Raw genomic sequence first — 25,317 nt, forward strand, 5'->3', positions numbered from 1 at the left:
TGTTTCTTGATTGGGTACTTACTGAGAAGAGTCCTTTCTCAAGAAGCTCACCAAATGCTTCACTGAGGCTATTTAAAATCAAACAAGTACATAGCCAATATTCATAACTTCAAATACAAAAACGTTACACACATACAGACAACATAATCACAACCAGCAAACTACAGCCTTTCCATAGACACCCCACTTGGCCTCCTCTGTACAAGAACTGGTGCAACCATAGGACCCTGGTTGCAACAATGATCTATATGGTCACTGTTTATGTCAATAATGTCACACTCTCCAAGAGCTGGGAGGCAGTTCATACCTCATCAGGGCATATATGGGACAAACCCAGCCCAGCCTCACAGGAACAAAGAGCGCCGGCCTAGGCAGCAACAAAAGAATCTGTTGGACTCTCGAAGGAATCACCCCCCTTCCTTTGGTCAGTTTGGAACCGTGATGAGGTAATGCTCACCTGACACTGAAGGGGGGGAGCAAAGCCAAGAGGGAAGAAAGAACATGACAAAAGGGAGACACATTTTCCATGCTCTTCCTCTCTCTTCCACCTATATTTACAGACACACACCAAGTGACTGAAGCGCTGATCAAAGGGGAGAGCCTGGTTGAAGAGCAACCAGCCAGACTGTGCTGAGAAATATCTAAGTTCGTAAGAGCACTGAAAGTGTTAAGATCAGCTTAGAATGTGTTTTGCTTTTATTTCATTTGACCAAATCTGACTTGTTATGCTTTGACTTATAATCACTTAAAATCTATCTTTATAGTTAATAAATTTGTTTGTTTATTCTACCTGAAGCAGTGTGTTTACTTTGAAGCGTTTCAGAGACTCCCCTTTGGATAACAAGCCTGGTACATATCAATGTCTTTGTTAAATTGACGAACTCATATAAGTGTGTGGTGTCCAGTGGACATAACTGGACACTGCAAGATGGAGGTTCCTAGGGTTGTATCTGGGACCAGAGATATTGGCTAGTGTCATTTGGTTGCACAATCCAGGAAGCAGCTTACATGCTAGAGGTTGTGTGTGAACAGTCCAGGAGTGGGGGTTCTCACAGCAGAGCAGGGTAAGGTTGGCTCCCAGAGTCAAGGATTGGAGTGACCTAGCAGATCACTGGTCCAGATAACACCAGAGGGGAACGTCACACCAATGTATGCCCACATATTGAATACTGCATGCAAATGTGGTCGCCCCTTCTCAAAAAAGTATATTGGAACTGGAAAAGGTTCTGAAAAGAGAATAAAAATGATTAGGGGTATAGAACAGCTTCCATCTGAGGAGAAATTAAAAAGTCTGGGACTTTTTAGCTTGGAAAAGAGAGGACTAAGGGGGAATATGATAGAGGTCTATAAAATCATGACAGGTGTGGAGAAAGTAAATAAGGAAGTGTTGTTTACTCCTACTCATAACACAAGAACTAGGGGTCACCAAATAAAGGCAGCAGGTTTAAAACGAAGAAAAAGGAAGTATTTTTTCACACAACATACAGTCAACCTGTGGAACTCATTGCCAGAGGAGGTTGTAAAGGCCAAGACTATAACAGCGTTCAAAAAAGAACTAGATATATTCATGGAGGATAGGTCCATCAATGGTTATTAGCCAGAGTGGCAGGGATGGTGTCCCTAGCCTCGGTTTTGCCAGAACCTGAGAATGGATGACAGGAAATGGATCATTTGATGATTAAGTTTAGAAGCGTGAGCAACAAGGGTGATGTCGTGGTGGGAGTCTGCTATAAACCACCGGATCAGGGGGATGAGGTGGACAAGGCTTTCTTCTGGCAACTAACGGAAGTTACTAGATTGCAGGCCCTGGTTCTCATGGGAGACTGCAATCACCCTGATATCTGCTGGGAGAGCAATACAGCGGTGCAGAGACAATCCAGGAAGTTTTTGGAAAGTGTAGGGGACAATTTCCTGGTGCAAGTGTTGGAGGAACCAACTAGGGGCAGAGCTCTTCTTGACCTGCTACTCACAAACCGGGAAGAATTAGTAGGGGAAGCAAAAGTGGATGGGAACCTGGGAGGCAGTGACCATGAGATGGTCGAGTTCAGGATCCTGACACAGGGAAGAAAGGAGAGCAGAATTTGAAAACCTCAGGGATCTGATGGGCAGGATCCCCTGGGAGAATAACATGAGAGGGAAAGGAGTCCAGGAGAGCTGGCTGTATTTTAAAGAATCCTTATTGAGGTTACAGGGACAAACCATCCCGATGTGTAGAAAGAATAGTAAATATGGCAGGCGACCAGCTTGGCTTAACAGTGAAATCCTTGCTGATCTTAAACACAAAAAAAGAAGCTTACAAGAAGTGGAAGATTGGACAAATAACCAGGGAAGAGTATAAAAATATTGCTTGGGCATGCAGGAGTGAAATCAGGAAGGCCAAATCACACCTGGAGGTGCAGCTAGCAAGAGATGTTAAGAGTAACAAGAAGGGTTTCTTCAGATATGTTAGCAACAAGAAGAAAGTCAAGGAAAGTGTGGGCCCCTTACTGAATGAGGGAGGCAACCTAGTGACAGAGGATGTGGAAAAAGCTAATGTACTCAATGCTTTTTTTGCCTCTGTCTTCACGAACAAGGCCAGCTCCCAGACTGCTGCACTGGGCAGCACAGCATGGGGAGGAGGTGACCAGCCCTCTGTGAAGAAAGAAGTGGTTTGGGACTATTTAGAAAAGCAGGATGAGGACAAGTCCATGGGGCCAGATGCGCTGCATCCGAGAGTGCTAAAGGAGTTGGCGGATGTGATTGCAGAGCCATTGGCCATTATCTTTGAAAACTCATGGCGATCGGGGGAGGTCCCAGACAACTGGAAAAAAGCTAATGTAGTACCCATCTTTAAAAAAGGGAAGAAGGAGGATCCTGGGAACTACAGGCCAGTCAGTCCCACCTCAGTCCCTGGAAAAAATCATGGAGCAGGTCCTCAAGGAATCAATTCTGAAGCACTTAGAGGAGAGGAAAGTGATCAGGAACAGTCAGCATGGATTCACCAAGGGCAAGTCATGCCTGACTAATCTAAATTGCTTTCTATGACGAGATAACTGGCTCTGTGGATGAGGGGAAAGCAGTGGACGTGTTGTTCCTTGACTTTAGCAAAGCTTTTGACACAGTCTCCCACAGTATTCTTGCCAGCAAGTTAAAGAAGTATGGGCTGGATGAATGGACGATAAGGTGGATAGAAAGTTGGCTAGATTGTTGGGCTCAACGGGTAGTGATCAACGGCTCTATCAAGTGGAGTGTCCCAAGGGTCGGTCCTCGGGCCAGTTTTGTTCAATATCTTCATTAATGATCTGGAGGATGGTGTGGATTGCACCCTCAGCAAGTTTGCAGATGACACTAAACTGGGAGGAGAGGTAGATACGCTGGAGGGTAGGGATAGGATACAGAGGGCCCTAGACAAATTAGGGGATTGGGCCAAAAGAAATCTGAGGAGGTTCAACAAGGACAAGTGCAGAGTCCTGCACTTAGGACGGAAGAATCCCATGCACCGCTACAGACTAGGGACCGAATGGCTAGACAGCAGTTCTGCAGAAAAGGACCTAGGGGTTACAGTGGATGAGAAGCTGGATATGAGTCAACAGTGTGCCGTTGTTGCCAAGAAGGCCAATGGCATTTTGGGATGTATAAGTAGGGGCACTGCCAGCAGATTGAGAGACGTGATCATTCCCCTCTATTCGACATTGGTGAGGCCTCATCTGGAGTACTGTGTCCAGTTTTGGGCCCCACACTACAAGAAGGATGTGGAAAAATTGGAAAATGTCCAGCGGAGGGCAACAAAAATGATTAGGGGACTGGAACACATGACTTATGAGGAGAGGCTGAGGGAACTGGGATTGTTTAGTCTGCGGAAGAGAAGAATGAGGGGGGATTTGATAGCTGCTTTCAATTACCTGAAAGGGGGTTCCAAAAAGGATGGATCTAGACTGGTCTCAGTGGTAGCAGATGACAGAACAAGGAGTAATGGTCTTAAGTTGCAGTGGGGGAGGTTTAGGTTGGATATTAGGAAAAACTTTTTCAGTAGGAGGGTGGTGAAGCACTGGAATGCGTTACCTAGGGAGGTGGTGGAATCTCCTTCCTTAGAAGTTTTTAAGGTCAGGCTTGACAAAGCCCTGGCTGGGATGATTTAGTTGGGGATTGGTCCTGCTTTGAGCAGGGGGTTGGACTAGATGACCTCCTGAGGTCCCTTCCAACCCTGATATTCTATCATTCTATGATTACCTGTTCTGTTCATTCCCTCTGAAGCACCTGGCATCGGCCACAGTTGGAAGACAGGATACTGGGCTAGATGGACCTTTGGCCTGACCCAGTATGGCCATTCTTATGTAAATAGAGGAGTGTCTACACAGTATAAGTAATCAATCATAGCTTAACTCGTACATATGCCAAGCATATTTTTTGTGAAGTGTATCAGTGCCCTCAAAGACATGTTCTGTGACTCACTTTATGCCTGGCCAGGTCAGTCCACTAGAATGTCTTTCCTATTTGGTTGACAGTGCCTGGTACAATGGGGTCGTAGTTTTGGTTGGGACTTCTAGGCACTGCTGTACTACTAAAATAATAATAATTAATAATATCAGCAGGAGCATGCAAATTCAGTCCACTATATGCAAAGGGTCCCCCGACTATCTTTATTTAGAAATTATTTTTTCCATCCATGCTTTACAAGGAAGGTAAATATCATTATCTCCATTTTACAGATGTGAGGACTGAGACAGGAAGGTGGAATGACTTTCCCCAAGAATACACATCATTTAGGTCTATTGACTTCTAGTTCGGGGCCCTAAACATTGGATTATGGCTGCCTTCTTGTTATTTCTGCATATAAGCAGGCATGATGCCCAGAGGTGCTGGAATAATTTGTATAGTGGGGGTGCTGAGATCCATTGAACCAAACTTTAAGCCCTGTATATGACGGAAACCGCTTCAAGCCAGGGGGTGCGGCAGCACCCCGAGCACCCCTAGTTCCAGCACCTATGATGATGTCACTCACTCACTGTCCTGAAAATGTGTGTCACATCAAGAAGAAAAAAGGGAGAAAATCTGTTTTGAAACATCATAGTTGAAACATTGATTTGTTCCTGCAAATGTAGAGTCCAGTCCTGTAAGATATCAAGTGCCTCCTGACAGATCAGCAGAATGGAGGCTGCTCAGCACGTTCCATAACATTATCAATACTTTGTATGATTGGTCTTTACATCCTCATTTATGTAATGGAATTATTCTAATTTGCAATTCTGTACTCCACTATTACTACATAACTGTGTTAGAGATTGATAGGTAATTGGTCCATATAACACACTGGCATCCAGCAGATGTTTTGAAAGAGTGAGCAAATAAGGATTCCCACTGAATAACAGCACCTGTTATCATTCATGTCTGGCTGGAGCAATTGCTATCCTGCAGCAGCAATATTGTGCATCCAGACCCTGAGTTTTTAGTTGTATTATTATTACTTTATTTTATTGTTCCATTAACCTTTATTAAATAAAAGTTACTGTACTGTATCTTCCTCCCTTTTTTTGCTTGTTTCCATTTTTATTCCTTCATTACTTTTTCTTTCCCTTTACTGTATGTAGTATTCTTTCCTTCTGTTTTTGCATTGTTTTTCTTCCTCAAATTATTTTTTTCCTTCTCTTCCCCATATTTTTTCATCCTCTCATCCAACTTTCTTTTTCTCCTTTCACAACAATCTCTCCTTCATTACATTTTCACATTTCTTCCGCATTCTTTTTGTCATTCGTTTATTACCTCCATCCCCCGCAATCTCCCATCTAGGGCTGCCAACTTTCTAGTAGGACAAAACCAAACACCCCTCTGCTGCCCCTTCCCTGAAGCCCTTCTTCAAGGCTCTGCCCCTGCTCACTCAATCCCCCCCTCCTTCCACTGCTTGCTCTCCCCCACCCTCACTCACTTTCACTGGGCTGGGGAAGGGGGTTGGGGTGCGGGAGTGGGACTCTGGGGTGGAGCCCAGGATGAAAGATTTGGGGTGAGGGAGAGGGCTCTGGGCTGGGGCAGGGAGTTGGGGTGCAGGAGGGTGTATGGGCTCTGGGATGGGGGTGCGGGTTCTGGGATGGGGACAGGGATGAGGGTTTTGGGGTTCAGGGGGGGCTCTGGGCTGGGGCAGGGGGTTGGGCTCTGGGGTGGGGCCAGGGATGAGGGGGTCAGAGTGCAGAAGGGGGTTCCGGGCTAGGGCCAAGGGGTTCAGAGTGCAGGAGGGGGTGAGGGCTCCGGCTGGAGGTTCGGGCTCTGGGGATGAGGGGTTTAGGGTGCAGGAGGGGGTGCAGGCTCTGGCTGAGGGTGTGGGCTCCAGGGTGGGGCTGGGGATGAGGGATTTGGGGTGCAGGAGGGGACTGAGGCAGAGGGTTTGGTGTTGGGGGTGTGTGGGCTCCGGGAGGGAGTTTGGGTGCAGAAGAGAACTCTGGACTGGGGCAGGAGGTTGGGGAGCGGGGGCAGAGTGCAGAGCCTCCCTGGCTGCCCATGTGTCTAGGGGCTGCAGGGACCTACAGGGCCATTTCCGGGAGCCACATGGAGCTAGGGCAGGCAGGGAGCCTGCCTTAGCCCTGGGCCCCCGCTGCGCCACTGACTGAACTGACTTTTACCAGCCCGGTTGGCATCAGTCCCTTTTTGACCGGGCATTGCGGTTGAAAACCGGACAGCTGGCAACCCTACCCCCATCCTTTCTTCACTGCCCCACTACACCCACCCACCCAATCTTGTTCCCCCTCTTAGAATTTATAAATGCATATTTAAAACCCTCTACCATCTTTTAGGCTGTGATGAATTTACAATTCTAGACAACAGGCACGTTGTCGCTGAAAAGAAATGCTTTGGCTGGAAGAGATGCTGAGAGATGGGCAGGCAAGTTACAGAGGCATGCTGACCATTTTTCAAACCTGTGATTTGCATGCCAAATTGGGTAGTTTGTAGCTGCTTCTCAATATTACTAAGCTGAAAGTACAGCTCTCTCCCTATACTATTTCAAGGTTGTCCATCTAGAGAAACCCTTGAGCTGGATGCTATCTTTGCAAAGATGTACATCTTAAATTTCAAAAAGCAAATGAACATCAGTGAGCTGAATTCACTTCTCTGCTAAGACCTTTGCTAATCTGAGGTTTTAAAAGCAATTCTGCTGCCAGCATCTTGACAGATCCTGATGCTCAGATCAGAGTGTCAGAATAACCATAAAATTCTACATATCAAAGAGTTTTCTTTCAACCTCAATCCACAAAATACAATAGACAAGTCCTTCATACAGCCTCACTAAACACTGCAGGCCTGCTTATCATCTATATGTTTCCTTTGCTGAACTGCACACAAAAGATGTGTGGAGACTGTGAAATTCCATAGAACCACCTTATCTACACGCAAGTACTGTTTGGATTCAGACCCTGTGAGGGCATTTCTGAGGATGCACATCTCAGCCATATATTTGAAATGTTTTATACAATCGTACAAATAAAATAGTCTGGATTTACTACTCTGTTTAGCTCATGAAAGAATAATTTCAGATGAAGATAACAATGATCTTGGTGTAATAATTACACTTATTTTTTTTTAAATTGCTATTTCAATGGCCTGGGAGTTTCTTCCAGTGATTATTTTAAAGAGGAATACCATGCAGTTAGGAAAAATCAATTACTGATAGTAGTTTGAAATACAATGAACTAACTCAGACCATGGCCACAAGTACTGCTTCATGGCATATTTAAAGCAGGGAGATTTGCAGAGCAGCCACTTGGAGTTTGGCTCACACCTTCACTAACCACAATTCATTAAATCTGGCCTTCTGTTTAGAAGCTAGACTTGGGCAGGTAGTTCTGCAATATTTATTTAATTATAGAACTCCTCAGCCTACCATTCATCTTTGGTGGTACTGCTCACACATCTCCCATATAGGGGAATGCATGGAGGCCCTCAAAGAAGAAAGGTCAGTTACTTACCGGTAACTGCAAAAAGAACAGGAGGACTTGGGGCCCCTTAGACACTAACAAATTTATTTGAGCATAAGCTTTCGTGAGCTACAGCTCACTTCATCGGATGCATGTAGTGGAAAATACAGTGGGGAGATTTTATATACAGAGAACATGAAACAATGGGTGTTACCATACAGACTATAACAAGAGTGATCAGGTAAGGTGAGCTATTACCAGCAGGAGAGCGGGGGGAGGGGGGAACCTTTTGTAGTTATAATCAAGGTGGGCCATTTCCAGCAGTGGACAAGAACGTGTGAGGAACAGTGCGGGGGGGGGGGGGGATAAATATGGGGAAATAGTTTTACTTTGTGTAATGACACATCCACTCCCAGTCCCAGCTTATGCTCAAATACATTTGTTAGTCTCTAAGGTGCCACAAGTACTCCTTTTCTTTTTGTGGATACAGACTAACACGGCTGCTACACTGTTACCGGTAACTGTTGTTCTTTGAGAGCCACCTCTTTGCATTCACATTTCACCTTCACCATTGTCACCTTCCCCTCTTTCTCAGAGTTCTTATCTCAGTTTAGGACTCCATGGTGTGGAAGAAAGGACTGAGGCAGTGGAGGGATACACTCACTTATGAAGACTCAAACATCGAAGTCATGGGAGAAGGGGGTGCTTATGTGACCCAGTGGACCAAATTATATAATGGACATACTGTTTGTAGAGTTATTTAAGATCAAACCAGAGAGCACCAAACTCCATAAGTGGCCCTCCACAGAGGGGACTCGGAGAATAACGGTCACCAGTAAGTAAAATTTTCTTTTTTGGATTTAATAAAGGTGTCTACAGAACCCGCTATTAAATCAGCATTTATTGGGTGACTAGATGCCTCAGGGTACTGCTAGTGAGCGACTGAGCCTTTTACCTCTGGGTTGCTGGTTTGAATTTGGCCAAGCTCAGTACAGATTAAAATTTATTCCTATCTAGTGGATGTTTGGTGGCCTCTACAGGAGGAGATCTCAGTTTCAGCTCCCACATCACAAACTCACTAGCACACTCTACATTGCCCCAGATAATTGGCAGATTCAGCAGAGAAGCCAAGAACTTCATGAGCCAAGGAAACTCAACTGTCCCATTGCCCCAGATAAAGTGAAGAGCAATGCTGGCAGGGCAGTGTATGTGGGATAGACAGAGAGCTTCGTATATCAAGGTGTTGCCTTTCACCGGCACCAAATGTACATGATTTCTTTAAAGAATATAATTTATGCAGACGGTTTACAAATAAACTCCTTAAATAATTCACAAAAGCTCATACATGGAGCTGCCCCTGGTAGTTATGTATCACCACAATAACCAGGAGCTGGCAAGTAGCACTGGTACTGCCAGACTAGCTGAGGAGGGGCCAACCTGGCAGCATCAACAGCCCAGAAACCAAAGGGAAAGAGTGGTCTTGGAGAATAGGCTCTCCACAGCTGTGGGGAGTGACAGGTGTTCCGTTTTTCAATGCAGTTATCGTGTGTGTGTGTGTGTGTGTAATTACACACATCATAGTAAAGAGATACCTCTTTAAGTCTTTAGTAGCAAATTACAGTTCACCACAAATAACTGGACAACTAGGTTCAGTTTGACAAATGTATTGATTTCAATGGTGGGCCAGTCTACCCAATCAGCATGGAAAGCTACTGAAAGGAACTTTGGGGTGAGGAGGAAACCAACCAAAAGCTGCAAGAAAGTAGTAACTGCAAGTAATGTGGGGAGGGTGGGGGGAAATGAAGGCACTAAAGCCTGGTCTACACTACAGAGTTAGGTGGCCGCAAGGCAGCTTACGTCGGTCTAACTATGGAACTGTCTACACTTAAATTTCAGTCCCGCTGATGTAACTGCCCTGCTACGCCAACTTAATAACTCCACCTCCACAAGTGGCAAAGAGTCAAGGTCGGTGTAGTTAGGTCTACGCAGTGTCAGTGTAAATACTGCATTGCTCACGTCGAATGCTACCGGCTTTCAGGAACTATCCCACAATGCCCCACACTAACAGTACAATCGATACAAGTTCTCCTGGTGAGGATGTGCACCGCCAACAGAAGGAGCAAACTGTAGACATGCACAAGCGATGTAATTACTTGCAGTGGTTCTATGCCGACATAAATTAGGTCGACTTAATTTTGTAGTGTAGGCATGGCCTAACCAAATAAGAAAAACAGAAGACATGAGAGAGGATCATTCTAAAGTTTAAAAATATTGTACTAGAAAAGGTTATTTACAATATACTTGAAAAATTAAAGAAAAACCACATAAAATATATGGCTTCAGCTGTCTACAGTATATTGCTCTGGGCTACTACTTAGAATTAAGTAGCAACTATATTCCATGTTAACTCCATTGATTGCGATGTTAACCACATGATAATCTGTATTAACACAAGAGTATCTTGTAATAATGTATTAAATAACTGGTATCAACACTGTGGCTCAGGATTACAAAGTGGAAAATAAGTAAAACCAAATATTTATGAGCTTGTATAAGCTTCTACTGATTGAGGTCAGTCTCAATTGTTTTTGGGATCAATATAAAATACTGACAGACAGTGTCAAGTCAATGTCTGTCGAGTCAATGTCAGCACTGTAGATTAATTCTGAGCTCATTATAACTAAGTATAAAGGTCAGAAAAGAGCCAGCCTTAACTCTAAACCTTTTATGGGCCAAATATACATCAGAAGCAGATAAAAGAAAAGCAGGTTACAGAGCATCTGAGATCTCCTGATTCTATTCAGAAAGCTACAGAGATCATTACCTTGCTATAAATAAGACAATTCTGAAAAAACTTAAACATTTTATAATTACTACCTCCAAGTGATTTCTTAAGTAGAAAATAATCCATCATTTCCTTTTTCAGAATAATACAAAAAAATTTCTCAGGTAAAGCCAAATATTTACTAGCAGCAAAGGTAAGACTAGTTTTTATTGCTAAATAAATAATGTCTATGCATGTCCAGTTAGCTGCCAAACAAGTTTTGTGGTAACTAGGGCATAGAAATGTATAATTAAACTATATAATTTTCTTTTTTAAACAACAGCACCAGATGCTTTTAAAAGGGACTTGACTACCACAGCTGGACCTCTTGTCTGATGCTGTCCATTAAATGTAACGCTAAATGTATGCTGTATGCAAGGCCATCCCTAGAGGGGTGTGGGGCCCAGGACAACCCACCCACTCCGGCCCAGGCCCCAGCCCCACTCCACCCCTTCCCCCAAGCCCCGCCCCTACCCCTTCCCCTTCCCGTCCCTGCCCTGCCCCCTCCCCACCCGCATTCCACCCCCTTCCCCCAAACTCCCGCCCCACCTCTTTCTGGCTTCTGCCCCCTCCCCCCGGGTGACACCAGGAGCCGGTGGGGCGGAGCAGGACGGGCTGGGGCTGGATTGCTCACTGCTGCCAGCACCAGGCCCCCCAGGCCGCCCTGGACCCTGCATCCTAAAGCATGGAGCCCCCCAAAATGTGGTGCCCACGGCAGTTGCTTCAGTCCATCCTATGGATAGGATGGCTCTGGCTGTATGTATATACATCAACCTATTTGTTGCTAATTATTACATTCCTTCAGTTACTCTGATCTCAGATTTGGAACTCCTCAACACTAGATATAAATCCTCTTAACTAACACATGTCAGAATTAATTATCTCAAGGGTCTATAATTTCGAAGTTGCAGAACCTCACATTCCCTGCCAGTCAGAGATACTAAGGGTATGTCTACACTACGAAATTAGGTCGAATTTATAGAAGTCGTTTTTTTAGAAATCGTTTTTATATAGTCGATTGTGTGTGTCCGCACACAAAATGCTCTAAGTGCATTAAGTGCATTAACTCGGTGGAGTGCTTCCACAGTACCAAGGCTAGCGTCGACTTCCAGAGCGTTGCACTGTGGGTAGCTATCCCACAGTTCCCGCAGTCTCCGCCACCCATTGGAATTCTGGGTTCAGATCCCAACGCCTAATGGGACAAAAACATTGTCACGGGCGGTTCTGGGTACATGTCGTCAGACCCTCCATCCGTGAAAGCAACGGCAGACAATCATTTCGCTCCTTTTTTCCTGAGTTACCTGTGCAGACGCCATACCACAGCAAGCATGGAGCCCGCTCAGCTCACTGTCACCCTACATCTTCTGGGTGTTGGCAGACGCGGGACTGCATTGCTACACAGCAGCAGCTCATTGCCTTGTGGCAGCAGACGGTGCAATAGGCCCGATAACCATCGTCATCATGTCCGAGGTGCTCCTGGCTGCCTTGGTAAGGAGCACCTGGGCAGACATGGTGCAGGAACTGAAATAGGAGGGACTCGACCAGGTCATTCTCTTTAGTCCTGCCGGCAGTCCTCGGCAGCCAGGAGATGAGAATGGCTAGTAGTCCTATTGGAGCATCTTCTGCCAAGCAGGCAGGAGATGAGGATGGCCAGCAATCCTATTACACTGTCTTCTGCCAAGCAGCCAGGAGATGAGGATGGCTAGCAGTCCTATTGCACCATCTGCTGCCAGCCAAAGATGTAAAAGATAGATGGAGTGGATCAAAACAAGAAATAGACCAGATTTTTTTTGTATTCATTTGCTCCCCCCTCCCTCTGTGAAATCAGTGTCCAACAATCGTTTCGGTGAGGTCTGTCAGGGGCACCTTGAAAAGTTTAATAGAGATTCAGTCTTGCCTGAAATACCGTGGGGAGGGATAGCTCAGTGGGTTGAGCATTGGCCTGCTAAACCCAGGGTTTTGAATTCAATCCTTGAGGGGGTCATTCTGTGTAGCAGTTGTTTTTGTTTCTCCTTGATGTAAAGCCACCCCCTTTTTTTATTTTAATTCCCTATAAGCCAACCCTGTAAGCCATGTCGTCAGTCGCCCCTCCCTCCGTCAGAGCAACAACAGACAATCGTTCCGCGACTTTTTTCTGTGCAGACGCCACACCATGGCAAGCATGAAGCCCGCTCAGATCACTTTGGCAATTAGGAGCACATTAAACACCACGTGCATTATCCAGTATACGCAGCACCAGAACCTGGCAAAGCGAAACCGGGCGAGTAGGCGACGTCAGCGTGGTAACGAGAGTGATGAGGACATGGACACAAGACTTCTCTCAAAGCACGGGCCCTGGCAATGTGGGCATCATGGTGCTAATGGGGCAGGTTCATGCCGTGGAACGCCGATTCTGGGCCCGGGAAACAAGCACAGACTGGTGGGACCGCATAGTGTAAGGGCACTTTCAAGGAACTTTGTGACTTGCTTTCCCCTGCCTTGAGGTGCAAGAACAAGGATAGAACAAGGCAAGAACACCAAGATGAGAGCAGCCCTCACAGTTGAGAAGCAAGTGGCAATAGCCCTGTGGAAGCTTGCAATGCCAGACTGCTACCAGTCAGTCGGGAATCAACTTGGAGTGGGCAAATCTACTGTGGGCGCTGCTGTGATGCAAGTAGGAAACGCAATCAAAGATCCGCTGATATCAAGGGTAGTGACCCTGGGAAATGTACAGGTCATAGTGGATGGCTTTGCTGTAATGAGATTCCCTAACTGTGGTGGGGCCATAGACGGAACCCATATCCCTATCTTGGCACCAGAGCACCAAGCCGGCGAGTACATAAACCGCAAGGGGTACTTTTCAATAGTGCTGCAAGCACTGGTGGATCACAAGGGACGTTTCACCAACATCAGCGTGGGATGGCTGGGAAAGGTACATGATGCTCACATCTTCAGGAACTCTGGTCTGTTTCAAAAGCTGAAGGAAGGGATTTTATTCCCACAGCAGAAAATAACCGTTGGGGACGTTGAAATGCCTATAGTTATCCTTGGGGACCTAGCCTACCCCTTAATGCCCTGGCTCATGAAGCCGTACACAGGCAGCCTGGACAGTAGTCAGGAGCTGTTCAACTACAGGCTGAGCAAGTGCAGAATGGTGGTAGAATGTGCCTTTGGACGTTTTAAAGCACACTGGCGCAGTTTACTGACTCGCTTAGACCTCAGCGAAATCAATATTCCCATTGTTATTACTGCTTGCTGTGCGCTCCACAATCTCTGTGAGAGTAAGCGGGGGGGGGGGAAGATGTTTATGGCAGGGTGGGAGGTTGAGGCAAATCACCTGGCCGCTGGTTACGCACAGCTAGACACCAGGGCAGTTAGAAGAGCACAGAGAGGCTTTGAAAACCAGTTTCATGACTGGCCAGACTACGGTGTGACAGTTGTGTGTGTTTCTCCTTGACGAACCCCCACCCACTTGGTTCACTCTACTTCCCTGTAAGTAAACTAACCACCCTTCCCACCCCCCTTCGATCACCACTTGCAGAGGCAATAAAGTCATTGTTGCTTCACATTCATGCATTCTTTATTAATTCATCACACAAATAGGGGGATAACTGCCCAGGTAGCCTGGGAGGGGTGGTGGAGGAGGGAAGCACGGGGTGGGGTGGTGGAGGAGGGAAGAACAAGCCCACACAGCACTTTAAACATTTAAAACTTTAAAATTTATTGAATGCCAGCCTTCTGTTGCTTGGGCAATGCTCTGGGGTGGAGTGACCGGGTGGCTGGAGGCCCCCCCACCGCGTTCTTGGGCATCTGCATGAGGCGGCTATGGAACTTGGGGAGGAGGGCGGTTGGTTACACAAGGGCTGTAGCGCCGGTCTGTGCTCCAGCTGCCTTTCCTGCAGCTCAACCATACGCTGGAGCATATTAGTTTGATCCTCCAGCAGCCTCAGCATTGAATCCTGCCTCCTCTCATCACGCTGCTGCCACCTATCAGCTTCAGCCCTCTCTTCAGCCCACCACCTCTCCTCCCGGTCATTTTGTGCTTGCCTGCACTCTGACATTGTCTGCCTCCACGCATTCGTCTGTGCTATGTCAGTGTGGGAGGACAGCATGAGCTCAGAGAACATTTCAACGTGAGTGCATTTTTTTCACCTTCTAATCTTCGCTAGCCTCTGGGAAGGAAGATCCTGTGATCCTTGAAACACATGCAGCTGGTGGAGAAAAAAAAAAGGGACAGTGGTATTTAAAAAGACACATTTTATAGAAAAATGGGTACACTCTTTCATGGTAAACCTTGCTGTTAACATTACATACATAGCACATGTGGTTTCGTTCCAAAGTCACATTGCCTTCCCCCACCGCGTGGCTAACCCCTCCACCTTCCCCGTGGCTAACAGCGGGGAACATTTCTGTTCAGCCACAGGCAAACAGCCCAGCAGGAACAGGCACCTCTGAATGTCCCCTTAAGAAAAGCACCCTATTTCAACCAGGTGACCATGAATGATATCACTCTCCTGAGGATAACACAGAGAGATAAAGAACGGATGTTGTATGAACGCCAGCAAACATACATTGCAATGCTTTGTTCTGCAATGATTCCCGACTCCGTGCTACTGGCCTGGCATGGTAAAGTGTCCTACCATGGTGGATGGAATAAGGCTGCCCTCCCCAGAAACCTTTTGCAAAGGCTTTGGGAGTACATCCAGGAGAGCTTTATGGAGATGTCTCTGGAGGATTTCTGCTCCATCCCCAGACACATTAACATACTTTTCCAGTAGCTGTACTGGCCGCGAAAGCCAGGACAAATTAATCATTAAACATGCTTGCTTTTAAACCATGTATACTATTTAAAAAGGTACACTCACCAGAGGTTCCTTCTCCGCCTGGTGGGTCCGGGAGGCAGCCTTGGGTGGGTTCAGGGGGTACTGGCTCCAGGTCCAGGATGAGAAACAGTTCCTGGCTGTTGGGAAAACCGGTTTCTCCGTTTGCTTGCTGTGAGCTATCTTCCTTGTTCCCCAAACCTGCTTCCGTATTGCCTCCCTCTCCATTGAAGGAGTCAAAGCACATGGTTGGGGTAATGGTGGCTGAACCCCCTAAAATGGCATGCAGCTCATCATAGAAATGGCATGTTTGGGGCTCTGAGTCGGAGCGGCCATTTGCCTCTCTGGTTTTCTGGTAGGCTTGCCTCAGCTCCTTAAGTTTCACACAGCACTGCTTCGGGTCCCTGTTATGGCCTCTGTCCTTCATGCCCTGGGAGATTTTGACAAATGTTTTGGCATTTCGAAAACTGGAACGTAGTTCTGATAGCACAGGTTCCTCTCCCCATAGAGCAATCAGATCCTGTACCTCACGTTCGTTTCATGCCGGAGCTATTTTGCGATTCTGGGACTCCATCATGGTCACCTCTGCTTATGAGCTCTGCACTCACATGCAGCTTGCCACACTGGCCAAACAGGAAATGAAATTCAAAAGTTCGCAGGCCTTTTCCTGTCTACCTGGCCAGTGCATCTGAGTTGAGAGTGCTGTCCAGAGCGGTCACAATGGAGCACTCTGGGATAGCTCCCGGAGGTCAATACCATCTAATTGCGTCCACAGTACCCCAAATTCGACCCGGCAAGGCCGATTTCAGCACTAATCCCCTTGTTGGGGGTGGAGTAAAGAAATCAATTTTAAGAGCCCTTTAAGTCGAAAAAAAGGGCTTCATCATGTGGACGGGTGCAGGGTTAAATTGATTTAACGCTGCTAAATTCGACCTCAACTCCTAGTGTAGACCAGGGCTAAGGCTTAGATCGACAAAAGGACATGGGTATTGTGACCCTAAGCTTTGTGGTGCCTAACTTGTAGACATATAGAAAAATCACAGGAACAACACTATGATCCACTAAGCTTAAATTCATAAAACTCTGCTAGACACCAAAAATCATGGACTTAATAAAGACACTGGATTTATGGCCCATTACAACAATCTGTAACCCACTATGGCCATGTCTACTCTAGCAGCTGTGCCACTGTAAGATTGCTCATGTAGCCACTCTACGCTGACATAATAAAACCACCTCAATGAGTGGTGGTAGCTATGTCGCTGGGAGAAGTTCTCCTGCCGACATAGTGCTATGCACACTGCCACTTACGCCAGTAAAATTTACGTCACTCAGGAGTATCTTTTTTCACACCCCTGAGCGACATAAGTTTTGCCAACATAAGCGGTAGTGTAGACATGGCCTAACTCTCCTTTGTCCTATGACTGTAGAGGGGTTAACTGCGCACTTCGCCTTGAATCGTCTCTTGCAACGTGTGTTAACTCCTTATCTGTTCCATCTTGTATTTAGCCATGACACTCTGAGTACCTTTTCCAGACCTGAAGAAGAACTCTGAGTAAGTTCGAAAGCTTGTCTTTTTCACCAATAGAAGTTGGTCCAATAAAAGATATTACCTCACCTTCCTTACTCTTTAACATCCTGGGACCAACACGGCTACAACACTTGAAACAAATAAATACAGTAAGTACATCATGAATTCCATGCCTGGGGAGGGGAGAAGGTTGGGCATCCACTTAACTGTTACATGATTGCCTCTGAGGTCCAAGCTAGACAATTTGCTTAGATGAGCATAGCTGCAGAGCTTGGTAGGGCTGCAGACCTGTTTTGGGCTCCACACCACAGACAAAAATAGTCTGTATTTGGCCTGTCGATACAAATCCTAATCGTATTTGTCACCTCTCTTTTCTGAGTCACTTTACCACTTTAGCACTTATAGTACATGACTACAGCAGTCTTTAAAATTAAGGCACAGTATTTTACTTTTTAACAATAATCAACTGTTAGTTGATTATGGGTATATTCATGCTAGAATAAACACACATTTGCCTCTGGGTGGGATAAAACATGCAGAGTGATTCTTTGATTTCTCTCTCACTCCAGTGTAAATGAGGAGTGGCTCCACTGAAGTCAATGTAGTTACCCTGGTATAAAACCAGTATTAGTGAATACTGATTCAGGCCCATAATATCTGATTAGATTCCTTGTCCTTAATAGGGAATGACTAAATAACATATTTGCAGCTAAAATACTTCCAAGCTGTCACATAGCTCCTTAACTTTCTTTCCAATATTCAGCAACGACCACAGGCCATCAAGATAGGTACAAGGTATGTGAAAGAAAGCTATAGTTATGGACACATTGCAGCTACATAATATACTGTATTAACATCATTATGACTAGTTGTTTATCATGGAAGAAAAACAGAAAACTCAAAAGGAAAAAAAACAAATCAAAAAGTCACAGGATCACATTTTTGAACAAAATTTCATTTTTTTAAGTTAAAATAATTAAAATCATCTGTTAATAATTAATGGCTGAGATGCATTCATAAGTCCAGGCTACTCTCCCACACAAAAAAAAGATATGGTTTGAATTTGCTATCTATATATACTGAACTTGTAAACGATTTATGAGAGCTTTGGTTGGGATTAGACTCGCTGGGTTTATAAATTCCACAAGCCATTGTGAAAAAAAACTCCTCAGGGTCACAGTTTTTGTCCTGAAAGCGATGGCCATGACAAACACACCGCCGTAAACCTGATACATAAAGGTGAAACAGAGAAAGAACCTTACCTGCCTGCGCAGCTGTAATTAGAGCCGTGTTCCCTTCATTGTCCTGCCAGTTTACATCAACATGAGGGCACTGTGCTAAGGCTATTACAATATCCACAAAACCTTGGTAACAGGCAACAATAAGGCCAGTCTATAAATAAAAAATAAGGAGGTAGTTAAGGGTAAGCAGACTGATCAATAGTACATTGAGGAAGCATATCATTTGGGGTTTTTGTTGTTTTTTTTTAAACATGAGAGAAACAACATGACATTTGAGTATTAACTAGTGCTGAGCCTAAATTGCAAAGTTTGAATCTGAATTTCCACAAAGTTAGGGTAGTTTGGGTGAGGGGTTACACTGGACCTGGATCTGAGCTCCCACAAAACTGGGCGTGTGTGTTTGGATCTGGGGCTTTCGTTCGGGCTAATTTTCTTAGGGCCAGATTGTTCCCTGCTGCTTCATGGTTGCACAGGGATTGAAGTGAAGATGAAAGGCACAGCAATGGGCTCCATAGTGGTCCCCGTGCTTCATACACTAAAGAGACTGCTCTCTGCATGTGCCCCTTGGGTTCATGACACCCCAAAGGGGCAGGAGGTAGGGTAGGCCATGACTGTGTCCCCAAAAACCAACAGGGAAGGCGGGGTAAAAGCAGATATGTGGAGATATCCACATTCCTCTAAATGCAAGGCTGTGCCTGAAATGAATCATTGACCTTTTTATTAAGCTTGGGTTTACATTTGTAAATTACTTCCTTACAAAAAAAAACAAAAAACCCAACAGTAAATATATATTGAAAAATATTAAATGAGCTCTAACAATTTTAAATATTATGGAAAATTATAATCCACTGAGCCCTACTAACTACCATTTATCAATCAGTGCCACTAGTCATTTGTTATAGTTCAGCTAGTGACCATGGTGTTCCAGATTCAGAAATTAGTTTTTACAAAATATTTTAATTCAGAAATTTTACTTCTCACAATAGATTGTGGATAATAGGAAAAAAAAACCACATGTAGCTCTAATAGGGTGTGAATCATTATATTGTAAATCAATGTGGGATTATGAAGTACAAGAGCATTCATAAGCCACCATACAACTCATTTTTGGAAGCACAAAAAAGGCTCATATTAAAATACAGAGTAGTATGCTTTTAGAACACTAATGTTCTGACTTAAATTTGGGAAATTCAGATTTAAGGCACCCATGGCATGCTGATTTCGGTGCCTTATACATATATTTTATGGTGGGATACAAGAACTTTCCTTATATTATCACATAGCAATAAGCCAGGCATAATACTGTACTGCTAGGCAAGAATTATTTTACAAATGTGGCTTAATGATATGCAGGTCTAGAAAAATTTTGTATACTAATTATTATAAACTATCAGATTATATTATATGTCAAGATGAACACAAGAAGTTCCCAGGCCACTGGGTGATTTTGCATTTAGTCATCTGAAAAGCAAATATCTGTCCTATGGGTAGTTTTATTTTAAGTTCATAATATCTGTGGTCAATTTTAAATATTTCACCTATCACCTGGCAATCCCGCATTCTTAATACTGTAAATAAAATAAATCAGTTTAAAAAAAACCCACCATTTAATGTTCATAATAACAACTAAAAGATCAGTAAAATCTCCAGGAGGAAGAGAAACCAGGAAATGTATCTGACCACCCAATTTAGCCCTGAACCATTGTTTAATTAAAAAACAACAAAATAACAGCTTCTCTGAAATATCAAAATACTCCAGCCATTGATTAAATGGAACCAGAGTACTTAATCCTCAACATCTCATTTGACCATTAGAATTAAAACCATTATCTCATGTTTTCAGGATTACTTGTGTAACCCAGTACATAAGCATCCACAGTGCTCTGATAAATGTACAAGATAAGGCAGCAACAAGTAAAATAACTTCAGTGTTTAGTGAGAGTCCATGGGTTTTCCCCACTACCTACACATTGTTCTTAAATGCTGACTGTGATCTAAACACATCAACTAACTACTCAGAAGACAGAGGCAAAGAATAAGGAGACAAAATTAATCCTTTCTACTCTGCTCCCTCTGCCTAGCCAGAACACACGGACATGCAGAATTCAACTTGATCACCAATTTACAGGGAGGAGTAAGAAGCCTGTTGGTGAAAGAACTTTAAACCTAATGATGTGGCAAACACAAACCTCTCTGAAATTTTTTCAGTTCAAATGACCCCATTTGACTCCTAGTTGGTCCCTATTTAATCGGAGAAGTGATGACTGCTGTTAATAGTAGCAGGGTCCTTCACATACTCCAGCCTGTCCACCATGTGCACAAGAGAGAATCCCCTTCTAGCTACCACTGTAGCTATAACCCCTTAGTCACATTTAAAGCGGAGTAATGGGGAGGAGAAAACCTGACCCTTAGGTTTTCTTTCTTTCTTTGGGAAAATTAAAACAGCAGCAAGGGCACAACATGATGTGGGAAAGATGTTTATTGAATAGATATGAAACACCAAAGTTACACATTTCTTGTAGCCATGGGATCAATAAGCTTGTAAAGGAAAGACCTCAGCAGAAACCATCTCTAATCTTTTTTGTTAAGGAAAATATTGGACCAGATGTCTGGCTGGTGTAAATTGGCATAACTGCACTGAAATTAATAAAGCTATGCCAATTTACACCAGTTTAAGTTCCACTGAATGCACCAAGGGAGAAGTAAGCAAGCAGCTGTGATTCACAGGTGTGTCTCTGAGTCACAATGCCTCTCCAGGCTATTCCTGAGGTGATGAGCTTTACATACCACTCCTCGCTTAGGGATGTGCCTAAATTGACAATAAAGCCATTAGCAAACACAGCAGACAGTAGATCACTTCTGGGCTTAGTTTACTCAGCCTACTTCTACCACAGTACCACTACTGCTAATAATCCCATCCTAGCCAATCCCACCACCTTTCTTAATTACTCTTACCCCAGCCCTGTAGTCTGCACAATTGATGTACTTCTGACACAGACCCCACTGGGCAACGAGCTTCCTCTGCCAAGCTATTTTGTCATTACAATCAGGTTGCTATTAGTCAATACATTAATGTTACAAAGTTGTCTCAATTTCCTGTTCCATTTAAATTCTGGGTTATCCTTTCAGTTCAGGTGACAAACAGTTTCGTTAAGATACAGACAAAATGATATCTTTTTGGTCAGCATACAGACCACAATATTTCTCAGCTGGACCTTTGAATAAGACTATTATTCTGATTTCTTTTTTACACAATTCACCTCACACCCAATATTTAACAAAGCTCAGCACTCCTTGATAAAGAGCATTTCAATTTCCTTCCAGTTAACATGCAATACTTCAAAAGATTCCTTTGAAACTGGAAAGGGGGTCTTGTTAAGTGAAAGTATCCTTATTTGCATACAACTTCAAGTAACACTAGCAGAAGACATTCATTTTCCAGGTGGGGCTGTCTCAGCTAACTGAAATCTTACAGCAATTTAATCATTCTGACCCCCTGCAGGTTTGTGCGTTCCCTTGGCCTGAAGGGTTGGTCCTGAGACACAATGCAACTCCTTTTGGTCACACCCTTAACATTACTCTCTTTCTTTAATAATTTCACTTCCTGTTGAATCCTCAGGACTTAAATCGCCTCACTTTTAAAAATCTGCAGATGAAAAACATAGTCTGATCATATGGAAAAAGTAAAATATTAATGGTATCAGCCAAATAAGTGTACAAAAGTTATAGGAATATAGGGCTCTTCAGGAAAAGATGGGCAATTGTTTTATTTGAGAAGAAAATAATCTTTAATACAATGGTATTTTTAGCATGCCCTGACAACAATACAGTATAGTTCTGCTTTTCAGTGGGTAAACCACTGACTGCTTCAATCACTATTCGGAGTATCAATCCTGTAATGAGTTCAGAAACTTGTTAGTGTACTTCAGAAAAGCCCATTGCTCATTTCCTGAGCTTGCTTCTTGCTTTCTACAGAAAAAAAAAAAAGAGAGAAAACCCCCTTCATTTGTGGGAAGATAGCTGCATTACAGCATTTTGAGACTTTCCTCATTTTGAAAGGCTTCTAGGCAAGGTCTCTTTGTAAGCCAAAGCATCACTTATTGGAGTTCAGACACAGGTTTGGAGAAATCTTGCCAGTTTATTTAAAAGGTTAATATTTCACATGACTCTTTTATGGTTTCCAGAGAATTTAAGGACCAATTAACCTAAAAAAGAATTTCTCCAAACCCTGAACAGTTGCTTCATGTCTTTCTTTTTCAAGGGTTTCTGCAGTCAAACATGCGACTGATGCCAAAGCTGTTGTCATGATTGAGTTCTAATGCAGTGCCTTGGACCCAATCAGATCAGTGTCCCTTTGTGCTAGTAGTCACTGTACCAACATGCAGAAAGCCATCGTTCTGGCTCCAAAAAACGTACAATCTAATTGGAGAGGTAGCACATGCACACAGGAGGACCAAACTATACTGCAAAGTGACAGGGAGAGATTACTCCAACAAGAGCTGCAGCGAATGGGAGGACACTTTTATTAAAGACCTACACCCAGGGAAAGGAACTAAATAACACACATACACAGTATTGAGCAATGTAATCAAATGGCGACAAGTGTCTCATTAAAGTGAGTTTATTTTCATCTAATCTTCTTATCGCCATCCTAATATTTTCATATAGCTATTTGGTGTTGGATCTGGAATGGGTGGGTGGCAGGGGAGCTGGTCCACTAATATCTTTGTTTTAAGAACTGATCCACAGAATAACATATTTGAGAACCACTTCTATAGGAATTGTACCTCACTGTCTTTCCTGCCCAAAGAGAGGAAAAGTTTTCAGGTCTGTCTGAAAACTCAGACTATGTTCCATTTAACATAAGCACAATGGCAACATAAAAGTGTTGACTTTTATTTTTAATATGCATTACATGTTATGAAGCTTTACGAACAAAATATGATGTAGACATTTACTGATATGTTATAATTCTGTCACCATTCCCCTTCCCTCAACATATTATTCTGTGCAACAAGTCAGGTTATTTTAATCACACAGCACTATTTTCCTCCTGCTGAAAAGAGATTCCTGGTAAGACTAGTGATAATGCTGTCCCCTTATTTTTTTACTTTTTGAGGAGGAGAATGAATAAAAACTATGAGATTGTGAAGCCTAACATGACGTCCTTCCATAAGAATTATATAAGCCTGGAATAGTAGAAAATGGACAGCAGTGACAAAACAGCTGTGAATGTTGTTTAGCAAAAAATTTTGTTATAAAACTTTCACATCATTTGTAAAATAGACACTATTTTCAGCTGTCACTAATCCTGCAATACAATGAACATACTACACAAACACCCATTAGTACTTTGCTGCCACAAGTAGTGGTCTATTTCTTTTTGAGGGCATATTTTTGAATAACTACAGACAGACTAGATCCACGTAGGTAGCTCTCTCTGATGTTAACAGAGATTTCTGTGCATAAACAATAATTAAATGCTGGAATATAGAGCATTTATGTTACACTCTATAGCACTAGGCAGTAGCATAATTCAGTTGAGTGAACTGATACAAATTCCACTCCTGTGCATGTCTTATATCTTAAATGTAATATATTATGGGTAAGGCTGTAAGAAAGTTGTGGGGGTAAGGGGTGGCTCAGAAGTTCCAATCACAGTCTGTTAAAATTGTGATTAAAGTAAGTTGCGGACGGGCCAGATTTGAGTGGTGTTGCAACAGGGTTGGCATTTCAGATTTCAAAGAGGGAGGATGCAAATATCCATGGTGACCAGGGCTGCTTAGTGTTACCTAGCAGCTCTGTGTTCTTGGGGAACCAGGGTGCAGTACCCAGCCTGTCTGACTCATGAAAGACCTTCCCCACCGCAGCCTCTCCTTGAACCAAATTGATCGGAAGAAAGACTTACAAAAAGCAATGAAAAGGCAGAGGGAGACACACCTAAACCCCTGGGATAAGGGTGACAGGATTAAGGAAACTCCACTAGCCTCATTTGCATCGAAGATGGGACAAGGAGGCATCTCCATTAGCATACAGAATGGAGAACAGAGATTCCAAGGCAAGAACTGCATGGAACTCTGGGACCAGAAAAGCAGGGAAGCACTGCATGATGGGGGATCTCTGCTCCAGATGTTAATGAACCCATGCCTGCACACACCCAGCTCAGTAGTTATCAGTCCAATTCTAGTAATAAATCCTTTATTGGTATCCAAAATAGTGAAGCTCCCTAATTGCATTGTGAGCTCCCTCCAAGGAACACCATCCATAGCCAGGAATGATCAGCTCCCATTGTCTAGCCTGAACAAAACAACTTTGTTATACTCCCTTGAGCCATCAGCTTACACATAAACAAATCCAGTGTTTTCCCTTGAACCATTGGTGTTTCTCTACAAAGACCCCTACCCATGCTTCAAGTAAGTGTTCTGATGCCTGGATCCAAATCTGCATCAGTTCCATTGGATTTCATCCTCTCCTGATTGATCGTGCTGGGAGCTCTGCCTGTCTCCAGCACTCCAGACTCTCAACTACCATCACTACCTGGGACCCTTGATCGATTCAAGCTTCACAGAGTGGTGAGAACCCAGCTCTCTCTCTCTCTACGTATAATCTTCTGACCTTGACTTGTGTGATCACTTATAGTTTTCTAAACCTGACCTTTATAATCAAATTTAAGTTAGATTTAATATTATAGCTGTTTTGTTTGTTTGACTCCCCTATGGTTATTAACTGGCAATAAATAACTTTCATGATTAAGCTGGTTGCTTCTCTCTCTCTCTATTCCGGTACGGTGCCCACGGCATATGAGGGTGGCAGCTTGGCGGTGCTGTTCAACCCAGCCTGCTGAGTCCAGGGACATATAAGGGGTCAGCTTGGGAGTGCTGATTAACCCACTCCTCTCAGATGTGCTCTGTTAATGTGTGTGTGTGTGTGTGTGTGTGTGTGTGTGTGTGTGTGTGTGTGTGTGTTCATCTGATTCTGGGGTTGGAAGAACCCAGCCCTGGGGAACCTAGGTCCTGCAGGATAGCTCCATTGGGAGGGAACT

At 44.0% G+C, this 25,317-nt stretch overlaps 1 protein-coding gene across 1 annotated transcript in view; it reads right to left on the reverse strand.

The window, feature by feature from the left end:
- The window catches only part of ANKRD33B (ankyrin repeat domain 33B), a 112,486-nt gene that overhangs the window by 23,587 nt on the left and 63,582 nt on the right, over positions 1–25,317 (reverse strand). Inside the window, exon 2 of the mRNA XM_074943195.1 lies at positions 18,297–18,426. Coding sequence (XP_074799296.1) covers positions 18,297–18,426 — 130 coding nt within the window. The remainder of the gene's footprint in view (positions 1–18,296; positions 18,427–25,317) is intronic.

The sequence above is a fragment of the Natator depressus genome, chromosome 2 (assembly GCF_965152275.1).
Source record: "Natator depressus isolate rNatDep1 chromosome 2, rNatDep2.hap1, whole genome shotgun sequence".
Taxonomy (NCBI): Eukaryota; Metazoa; Chordata; order Testudines; family Cheloniidae; genus Natator; species Natator depressus.